The sequence below is a fragment of the Mustela putorius genome, unplaced genomic scaffold (genome assembly GCF_011764305.1).
Source record: "Mustela putorius furo isolate JIRA1106 unplaced genomic scaffold, ASM1176430v1.1 tig00003983_pilon_pilon_pilon, whole genome shotgun sequence".
NCBI classification, from domain to species: domain Eukaryota; kingdom Metazoa; phylum Chordata; class Mammalia; order Carnivora; family Mustelidae; genus Mustela; species Mustela putorius.
In genome coordinates, this window is record NW_025422123.1 from 8,118,715 (window position 1) to 8,129,364 (window position 10,650).

General features: G+C 44.2%; 1 protein-coding gene across 2 annotated transcripts; it reads right to left on the reverse strand.

Moving 5' to 3' along the window:
- Nucleotides 1–5,298: 5,298 nt before the first annotated feature.
- LOC101670969 (trem-like transcript 4 protein) lies at nucleotides 5,299–10,316 on the reverse strand. 2 transcript variants are annotated; one of them, XR_006604133.1, is made up of 6 exons: nucleotides 10,055–10,316; nucleotides 9,515–9,859; nucleotides 8,762–8,801; nucleotides 7,967–8,066; nucleotides 7,044–7,394; nucleotides 5,299–5,356 (listed from the first exon to the last, which is right to left on the reverse strand). XR_006604133.1 is itself a non-coding variant. In XM_004739940.3 (5 exons), the coding sequence occupies exons 1-5, from the start codon at nucleotides 10,104–10,106 to the stop codon at nucleotides 7,335–7,337; spliced, it is 597 nt and encodes a 198-aa protein (XP_004739997.1). In that variant the 5' UTR covers nucleotides 10,107–10,316; the 3' UTR covers nucleotides 6,131–7,334. The 2 variants fall into 2 exon arrangements, 1 of the variants encoding a protein (XP_004739997.1); XM_004739940.3 differs by lacking the exon at nucleotides 5,299–5,356 and having other exon boundaries at nucleotides 6,131–7,394.
- Nucleotides 10,317–10,650: the final 334 nt, after the last annotated feature.

The following is a 10,650-nucleotide window of genomic DNA, read 5'->3' on the forward strand; positions in this document are numbered from 1 at the left end:
AGTCACAAAACATAAGATTGAAATACAAAACTCAATTACATTTCTGCACGCTAGCAACAATTACAAACATAAGCTGGGTTTTTTTTTTAAGGTTTTATTTATTTATTTGACAGACAGAGATCACAAGTAGGCAGAGGCAGGCAGAGAGAGAGGAGAAATCAGGCTCTCTGAGGAACAGAGAGCCTGACACGGGGCTCGATCCCAGGACCCTGGGACCATGACCTGAGCCGAAGGCAGAGGCTTTAACCCACTGAGCCACCCAGGTGCCCCGCTGGGTTTATTTTTTTTTTTTTTTTTTTTTAATTTTTTATTTTTTATAAACATATATTTTTATCCCCAGGGGTACAGGTCTGTGAATCACCAGGTTTACACACTTCACAGCACTCACCAAATCACATACCCTCCCCAATGTCCATAATCCCACCCCCTTCTCCCAAACCCCCTCCCCCCGGCAACCCTCAGTTTGTTGTGAGATTAAGAGTCACTTATGGTTTGTCTCCCTCCCAATCCCATCTTGTTTCATTTATTCTTCTACCCACTTAAGCCTCCATGTTGCATCACCACTTCCTCATATCAGGGAGATCATATGATAGTTGTCTTTCTCTGCTTGACTTATTTCGCTAAGCATGATACGCTCTAGTTCCATCCATGTTGTTGCAAATGGCAAGATTTCATTTCTTTTGATGGCTGCATAGTATTCCATTGTGTATATATACCACATCTTCTTGATCCATTCATCTGTTGATGGACATCTAGGTTCTTTCCATAGTTTGGCTATTGTGGACATTGCTGCTATAAACATTCGGGTGCATGTGTCCCTTTGGATCACTACATTTGTATCTTTAGGGTAAATACCCAATAGTGCAATTGCTGGGTTTATTTTTAACACAGAATTACAGCAACAATTTGAGCTCATCTTTATAGTCTGACTACTTTCTGATTCATTCAGATTTTTAACCACCGCAGCCTCATTTTTCATTTCGTTTTTTACTTCCTACCTCAGTAAATGGACCCAAATCTTTAGTCTATGTTTTCACAGAAAGGTACCATAGGTTCTTTCACATGAAAACTCTTTTGGTTGTCTTTACAAAATTAGGACAATTTAATGAGGCAGAAAATTACTGGCTCATAATATTTCCCCCTATTCTCAAGAAAGGATAAATTGTTTTCTTCTAGCATTTAGTGCAGTGGCAGAAAACCCTGAAGCCAGATTGCTATTAAGTCCTTTAGCACTAACACTTTTTTCCTTCCAATGTTAATGCTTGTAGGTTTTTTTTTTAAAGATAATATTTATTCAGTTAAGAGAGAGAGAAACAGAGAAGGCACGAGCGGGGGGAAAGGCAGAGGGAGAAGCAGGCTCCCTGCTGAGCTGGGAGCCCGATGCGGGACATTGAGATCTTTCATCCATTTTGAGTTTATCTTTGTGTACAGTGTAAGAGAATGGTAGAGTTTCATTCTTCTGCATATAGCTGTCCAGTTTTCCCAGCACCATTTATTGAAGAGACTGTCTTTTTTCCACTGTATATTTTTTCCTGTTTTGTCAAAGATTAATTGACCATAGAGTTGAGAGTCCATATCTGCGTTCTCTACTCTTTTCCACTGGTCTATGTGTCTGTTTTTATGCCTACTGGGTATTTACCCCAAAGATACAGATGTAGTGAAAAGAAGGGCCATCTGTACCCCAATGTTTATAGCAGCAATGGCCACGGCCACCAAACTGTGGAAAGAACCAAGATGGCCTTCAAGGGACAAATGGATAAGGAAGATGTGGTTCATATACACTATGGAGTATTATGCCTCCATCAGAAAGGATGAATACCCAACTTTTGTAGCAACATGGACAGGACTGGGAGAGATTATGTTGAGTGAAATAAGTCAAGCAGAGAAGGTCAATTATCATATGGTTTCACTTATTTGTGGAGCATAACAAATAGCATGGAGGACAAGGGGAGATGGAGAGGAGAAGGGAGTTGAGGGAAATTGGAAGGGGAGGTGAACCATGAGAGACTATGGACTCTGAAAAACAATCTGAGGGTTTTGAAGGGGCGGGGGGGGTGGGAAGTTGGGGGATCCAGGTGGTGGGTATTGGAGAGGGCACGGATTGCATGGAGCACTGGGTGTGGTGCAAAAATAATGAATACTGTTACGCTGAAAAAATAAAAAATTTAAAAAAAAAAGGGGCGCCTGGGTGGCTCAGTGGGTTAAGCCGCTGCCTTCGGCTCAGGTCATGATCTCAGGGTCCTGGGATCGAGTCCCACATCGGGCTCTCTGCTCAGCAGGGAGCCTGCTTCCTCCTCTCTCTCTCCTGCCTCTCTGCCTACTTGTGATCTCTCTCTGTCAAATAAATAAATAAAATCTTAAAAAAAAAGAAAAAGTTTTTGCTAGATATGCCTACAGGTATATACTTGGCACCACTACTGTTTAGCAGTATTCAGTTTACTTGTATTTCTAGACACTTGGGAGAATCATATTTCTCAGCCCCCTTGGAACTGGACAAAGAAATACTATTTGTTTTTCCCAAAGAAATGTAAATGAAATGTCCCTTCTAGATGGGAGCCCTGAGTTGCTTATCTTTCTGGCAGTTTTTCTCCTGCTGTAGAAGCACTTGTCGGTTTGGAGGGATTGAAGGATTGAAGCAGCCCAGAACACAGAGCTAACCTTGGAGGAGAGCATCCTGAAAGTGTGCCTGGACCCTCGGGACATATTGCACAGGAGAGAAATAATCTTTGGCTGTGGGGAAGCCATTGTAGGTTAGGGGTTGTTTATTACTCCAGCATGAAGGAGTCCATCCTAACATAAGATGCTGATCTCTTTTCATTGATATTTTTCCTTTTTGATTAGCAAGTCCGGTTGGTTTGTTTCACTTAAAATTTCTTCTACCTCTTAGATGATTTTGCCCAAAGGTAGACTAATGTTAGTGTTCTGAGCGCTTTTGAGATAGTGCTGAGTGATGATGTTCTGTATGTTAGCTGTATTAAATTCATTTTTTACTTACAATGTGTTTATTGTAGGGTAATCCCATCATAGGTCAAGGAATATCTGTATTTTACATCATGATTACTTAACCATAGCAGCAAACATGATTCAAGAATATTGGCAGCTGGACGTACACACTCTCCTCATCCCACATAGGAATATTAGAGGGATTCATTTTTAAAGGGAAATTACCAGTTTATGAGAAAAGTACAAGAAATACTGAGAGTGGGGTGTCCTTCAAAAAGAACAGAAGCTCTTGACTGATTAATCTAGATCAGTGATTTTGTGTGTGTGTACAGGTGATTTTGCACCTCCAGGAGAAATTTGTCTATGTTTAGAAAAGTGTTTGGTTGTCATAACTGAGAAGAAGGTGCTACTTACATCTAGTGGGCAGAAGCCAGAGGTGCTGCTAAATCCTGCAATGCATAGGACAGCCTCCTGAACAAAGAATTATCTGGCCCAAAATCTCAATTGTGCCAAAGCTGAGAAACTCTATTCTAGAGTATAATCCAACATTCAGCAACACTCCCCCGACACACAGAATTCCCTATCACTTTTATGCTGCAGTCTTCCTTCTCTTAACTTTTCATCTTTAAAAATTTGCAAATACACAGAAAAATATAAATAAGAACAAATATGTGTAATGATACATATTTAAAAGGCTTCTAACATATAACACAAAAATTTAAATATGTACAAAGGAACATGAGGGAAATAGATAACACAGAGACCTAAATTAAAAATTTTTAAAGACTTATACATCATATCTTTAGAAATAATAGAAAATACATCCATGAAACTCAAATAGAATACATGACAAAGAGGTCTTCTGAGAACAAAAATAGTACCTTTTGCAATTAAACATATAATAGAAATAAGAATAAGTCAATAGAATAATTGGAAGATAACACTGACAAAATATTTGGGAGGAAATCAAAGGACAAAAAGCGATGACAAATTAACAGAGAAAACATGAGAAATATGAAGCACTGACCCCAAAAAACAAATAAATGAAGAGACATACTATATTCATGGATTGGAAGATTCAATAATGTTAAAATGCCCATTCTCCTAACATCAATCTGTAAGTTCAACACAATCCCTGAAAAAGAATTTTCCTATAGAAATTGACACGCTGATTCTAAAATTTAATGGGAAAGTAAAGGACTTAGAATAACCAGAAAAAAATAGTGAAAAAAAACTTGGAGGACTTGTATTTCCTGATTCTAAGGCTTACTATAAAGCAACAGTAATTAAAAGAGTACCATATTAGTTAAAAGACAATTAGCAAACTATTACAATGAATGTCCATGAAAAAAATCTGTTCAAGAATGATCATAGCAGTGTGATTCATCAAAGCCAAGTTAACTCAAATGTCAACAGACAAATGGATTAAAAAGCCAGTATATTCATACAGTGGACTATAACTTAGGAACAGAAAGGAATTAATGTGTGCAGCAACATGGATGATCCTTAGGTATACTGTGGTGAAAATGTAATGTGAGTGAAAATGTAAGACACTAAAGAATACGTACTCTATTATTCTATTATTTTGCTTATAAGAAGTTCTAGAAGAGACCAAGGTAATCTATGTGAAAGAAATCAGAATATTGGTTGCCTCTGGCAGTGAAATGATGATGACTATGTTCTACATATTAATATGGGAGTGGGTTCTATGCAATTGTCAAAACCCATCAAATTACACATTTCAGACCTGTGCATTTCACTGTATGTAAAATTGTAATAAAAAATATCAACCTCAGTAAAGAAAATGTAAACAAGAAAGATGAAAAGTAAAAGGGAGAAATAATGAGAGATTTGGAAGATATGTCTATAAAGCCTAACATTTGTAAAATAGAAATTTCATAGAGATAGGGAAAAGAAAACAACAGACAATGGAAGAAGGTTATAAAAGAAATAAGAAAATACACCACAGAATTAAGGATATGATTTTCCAGGCTGAAGAGACCCACTGGCTGCTCAGCACAATAAATAGCAGAAGATCCACATCAATACACATCCACATGGAATTTCAGAACATGGTGAGAGGTGGGTGGGTAGGGAAGAGATGATCTTAAAAGCACCAAGAGCAAGAAGGAAAACAAAAACAAAAACTCATCGTCAATGGATTGGAAATATAAATGGCATCAAGCTTCTCAAAAGTAAGGGAAGATGTTGGAAGGCATGTTCCAACTTGAAAAAAAAAAAAAAGGATAAAGGGGCGCCTGGGTGGCTCAGTTGGTTAAGCGTCTGCCTTGGGCTCAGGTCATGATCCCACGATCCTGGGATGAGTTCCACACCAGGCTCCTTGCTCAGCAGGGAGTCTGCTTCTCCCTCTGCCTGCTGCTTACCCTGCTTGTAGTCTCTTCTCTCTCTATCTCTGTCAAATAAATAAATAAAATCTTTTTTAAAAAAGAAGAAGGATAAAATCAGAAAGATATGAAATTCAGAAACTCAGAAAGATATGAAATTCATGAGAGAGTGCGTCCCATACCCAATGGAAGCCAAGAGAGTGCCCAAGAAGATGGTGAGTAGAAATCCCAGGAGGTTGTAGGTCAGGTTTAGAAGGAAAGCAGTGCCGTGGGAAGTTCAACCAGGATGTCCCAGGTGTCTCAAGGGAAGAGATTCAATGCCTGACTTCATGTGTTTGAACTTCCCAGATGAAATTTACACTTCTGGTAGAGAGTTTACAAATGAATTAATGGGAATACATAGAAAATAAAATAAATAGAAATAAGGCAAGTTGGGGGGTAATCAAAAATTATACTGAAAAGAAAATGTTATCATAATACATTCATTCCATGGTTAGGCTGAAAAACAAGTATTTACAGGGTCCCACAATGTAAAATCTATATATCCTTCATATAAGCAGTTGTGATTTGACTATACTGTGGTTTGGGGAGAGAGCATTTGGGGGTGGCTAGAGAAGTGATGTGTGAAATGAACCAATTCTCATCCTCATTAATGGGAGATTTGTGGATAACACCAAAAACAAGAAAATGAACAAAGAACAGTATAAGCTTTGTTTCTTCTCTTCCACAAATTGGAGGTAAATATCAGAATACATGGATAAAATATGTGGATCCCTTCAGGGAAGTGGGAGCTGGGGCACACAATGGGAGAACGCAAGACTGTTTTGGATTTTCAAGTCTCGTACGGTTATTTGCCTTTTTATTTTTATTTTTTCTTACTCAAGTACAGTGGGCACACTTTCTAAAACTGACATATAGGGGGCATTCCTTTATTTTCCTTTTTAAACAATAGCAATCACCACATCACACATGTCAAATTACTTAGAAAATTGTTTAGAACTGCCACTTCACACGCCAGAGGTTTCTTTTGTTTGTTTTCCTTTTTCTGCCTTTTTTTTTTTAAATGTCCATAGCAGCTTCATTCACAATAGCCAAAAAGGAGAAAGAACCCAAATGTCCGAATGAGCAGTGGAATGGATGAATAAGTTACGTTTTCTGCCTTTTAATTCATCACCATGTTGCCCCTCCAGGAAGAAGCTATCAATTATGTCCTTCCAACAATTCATGAGAATTCCCTTTTCCCTACACCTCTCCAGCACAGAATATGATTACCATTTATTTTAATCTTCTTTGAACTGATGAGCAAAGCGTGGGGTCTCACTTCATTTCTCATCTCTCTGATTATCAGCCATTTTGGATACATGTTCATACATATTATTTGTTCTTTATTCTATAAGAGTTAACTGTTCCTATCCTTAGCCCTCTTTAAAATGAAAATCTCTGCCTGATTTTTATTTATTTAAAAGAAAAAGATGTTTAAGTCCTAAAGCTGTTAACCCTTTTATCTGCCATATAGGATGGAAATATTGTTCCTTCATGGTCATATATTTTTAAAATTTGTGTCATTTTTGGAAATATCAAATATTACATTTGTGTATGGTATGAACGAAGGATATTTCCCTTATCGGGAGGAAGAAGAACCAAAACTGACTGCAATGGGCACTGAGACCAGAAGACCAGGGGATCTGTGAATGACAGAGAAACAGGAAACCCTGGAGGGGAGGGAGGGGCACAGGTTGGGGGGAGGTTGCCTACCAGTTGGATTTGGTCCACTGGGAAGGAGAGGGGTGGCCTGGATGCACAGGAAGAGTTTCCTAGGTGGTGGGTCCCTGCTTTGTGGACATGGCGTTGGAGAAGGCAACATGGGGGTCCTCAGCTCTTGGACAGGAGGCACCTCCATAGGGTAGATGATAGATTCAGGTGTTAGGAGGTGTCTTGCAGAGGCACAGGAATGGCCTTTCCTCGGAGGCTCCAGAACTCAGTGGTCCTGAGGGAGCAGGAGCAGGTGGGGAGACTCCAGACTCAGCAGGAAGTGCCTGCGGACTCTCAGGTCTTCGAGGGGCTGGGGGCAGCCATTGCTACTACTCCGGTTGTACTGGCAGAGACCTGAGAAGTGGGGAAGGGGATTCAGAAGCACACCTCTTTCATCTGCTCCCCTTCCGGCACCATCCCCTTTCCACTCCTGAAGTCCCTCCTTCTCCACAGGTCCTCATCTCCTTCTCCCTGCCCATGCTTTCCTGTTCGGGACAGAATGACACAAAGTCCTGGGGTGGGAGCTCTATAGAGTGTGAGCTAAGGGCTCAAGTGTTGGGGAGACCCTTAGAAAGGACTTCAGGGTGGGTAGGTCTGGTCTCTGATGGACGGAATGAATACCTATGCATGTGTTCCCAGGTGTCTGTTACCTCTGTGTGCACACCTGAGGGTCAGTTAGGGAGGACGCCTGAGGCCGGCCTCAAAACTGGACAACCCAGCTGCTATGGGTGGACATGACCCAAGGCATGAGTTTGAATGTCAAAGAAAATGGTGTCTTATAACAGCCAAAGTCGCGTGCAGAGATGGGCAAGTTAAGTTGGTCTAAGTTACAATTGATACAATGCTACCTATGTGACTCCTGGCTACTTCTGTCCTGCGGTGCTCTCTGCTCCACTGGCCCCCAAGCCAGCCCGGGCCATACTCACCTGGGTTCTGTAGGCCAGAAACAGGAGAAGTGCTGTCAAAGCCAGGATCTTGGTCACGAGGAATGCACAGAACAGCATCGTGAATGTGCCGCTTGACAGACTGTGGGAGAAGAGGGAAGAAGGAGGGGAGGATCCAGGCTGCAGAGAGCAGCCCCTGAACTCAGCATGGGGCTGGAGCCTGTTTATGGGCCAGCCCCATCCTGAACTCACTGGGGTCAGCTATGGGGACCACGTGGAACAAAATCATGAGAATCCAGGAACCTCGGGTGGAGGGAGCAGTTGGCCAGGAAAGAAGAAAATGATCAGAGTTGTCCTTTCTGGGTGACACTATCAGGCTATCAGGCTGTGCCACAGCTCCAATGGATAGGGAGCAGGAGAAAAGCAGAGGGAGAGAGCCCCCAGATCTAGAATAGGGCAACTGGGTGGGGACTACCCAGAGGTGTCCCTGGAGAATGTCTGAGCCCCACAGGAGCCCTGGACCTGGAGACAAAAGACCAGGATCCTGGTCCTGCCACTGCCCTTAAGTGGGTGAGTGACCCCGGACAGGCCTCATTTCTCTTGCCTGTGACTCACTCAGCACTAATAGAAGTTCTTGCATTCCTGATACGCAGCTATTTCTGCTCCATTATGGGGGAAGTTTAGAGCCACTCCTTCACCCTTGCCACTCTAGCCCAACTCTGAGCTGAGACCTTGAGGCCCCTTTCAGACCCCTGTCTACCCCAATCTCCTGCATCAGAGTCCACACAAGTCATCAGCTTCCCAACCCCCTCCCTTTGGTTGAGATCCCAGACCTACCAGTAATCAGAGTCACTGATGAAGGTTGACCTGGTTGTCACTAGAAAAGCAAGTGTGATTGATGACAACAGAGAAGACAGTAGATGCCTAGAGTCCCCAGAGAAGAAGTCAGCCCCCAAAGCCTGAGAGGAAGAGGGGGAGTGGCCAGACCCAGCCCTCAGAGCCCCCATGCCAGGGTTGACTGGGGTCCAAGGACACGGAACTTCTCAGAGCTGGTAGAAAGAGAAAAGCAGGGGCTGGGGGAGGTCTGGGCTAAGAGAGAAGCCTCATACTGGGCCCCCAAACCCCCAAGGGCAGGGAGAGTCAGGACTACTTCTGTGGAGAGGGCAGAGACCACTTGTCCCAAAGGCCTGGCCCCTTCACCATCAGACTCTCGAGACCCTTCTGATCTTGGCCAGACCCAGGTCCTGAACAACGAGCATGTGCAGTCTGGGGTGACCTAGGCCACAGGGTCCCACACAGACACCCTGTACCTCCATGGAGTGGCCAATTCTAGAGATAGGTGGGTGAGGTTTGGGTCTGAGCCATCGTGTGGACTGGGGATCTATAGCCAGTGGGCCCCAAATTAGGGGACAGGACACCCAAGGATGGAGGTGATGGCCCGAATGTGGGAACTGGGGACCAGGCTGCTGACAGTCAGTGTGGAAGCGAGCAGGGAATTGGGAGGATTGAGCGAGGGAGATGGGGAAGGAGTGAGTGGTTACACTGCCCCGGACACCCCAGGAAGGCCCCTTCCCTCCGCAAGGAGCTCACTTGAAGTCACCACCAGGCTGATGTTCCTGAGAATATGGATATTCCCCTCGGGACCTCTGTCTATTCCACACCAGTAGTTTCCTGAACTCTTCTTTGTGATTTCGGTCACGATGACAATGAAGAAGCCCGCAGAAGGGTTGTCCCAGATAAAATGTGGAGGGTTTTGAGCCATCACCTGGGGTCTAGTGCTGGTGACCAGCTTCGAACAACGACCTGGGCTGATTTCCTTACACCAGGTTTTATTCTCATACTTGCCTTCCAGGGGCTTGGATGGGCATTTCACAGAGACCACCTGCTGCTGCACCGCCCACACCAGCTCACCCTCCTGCAGTTCTGCCCAGGAGCCTAGAAAACAAGTCCTCGAGTCAGGCTAAGGAAGGGACACAGCCACCCTCAAAGCATGACCCCAGACAGCACTTCAGCCCTCTCTGTCCAGCTCTCCCTCCCCTTAACACACTGTGCCCTGTCCTCTCACCTCCGACCTCCCTCGCTCCCTTGCCCTGTCCCCCTGAAGCCACCCTCCTCCTGAGGGCCCCTTACCTGAGGCCAACAGCAGCAGGACCAGTGGCAGGTGGAGGGCTTCCCAGGTCATACTGTCATGTCCCCGTGCCAGGGTGCCTGGAGTGAGGGGTATGGGGCAGCTACAAGACAGAGAGACCCAGGAGCTGGGCCCGACTCTGCCCAGATGCCCCAGCACACGGAGGGCAAGATTGAGAAAGGAGAGGTCCTGCTTGAGTAAGAGTGTGGTCTGCAGGGCGGGTTCTGTGGGCAGTGGGAAGGTGGGGCCCCCTGGGGGAACCTGCAGCCGCTGGGGACATCTCCAGCGTCAGCTTGGCTCAGCAGGATGGTCCAGGCCCTGTGGTTGCTTCTTGGTTCCCCCACCTACCCCACACCCCACCCAGCACTTACAGGGGAAAGCTAGGTGGAAATAAGGGACCACTCTACTTCTTTCAATCTCGGTTCCTTTCACTTCATCCTTTCAGAGGCCTGGCTTTTTCTACCTGACTCCAAAAGCCAGGAGAGAACTGGCTCAAGGCAGGTAGGGCCCCTTTGAGACCCAAGCTGCTCTTAAGTACATAAGTGGTCCCCAGGGAGAGCCAAGAGCCCCTGGCCTGGAGGGTACATGGTTGAAATGA

Coding starts and splice junctions, on each gene's coding strand:
- LOC101670969 (XM_004739940.3), bottom strand. CDS start 10,106: ATGACCTGGGAAGCCCTCCACCTGCCACTGGTCCTGCTGCTGTTGGCC. Junction 8,802..9,514: donor CAGCCTGGTGGTGACTTCAA/GTGAGCTCCTTG, acceptor TTGCTTTTCTAG/TGACAACCAGGTCAACCTTC. Junction 7,395..7,966: donor TTCTGGCCTACAGAACCCAG/GTGAGTATGGCC, acceptor CCCACTTCTCAG/GTCTCTGCCAGTACAACCGG.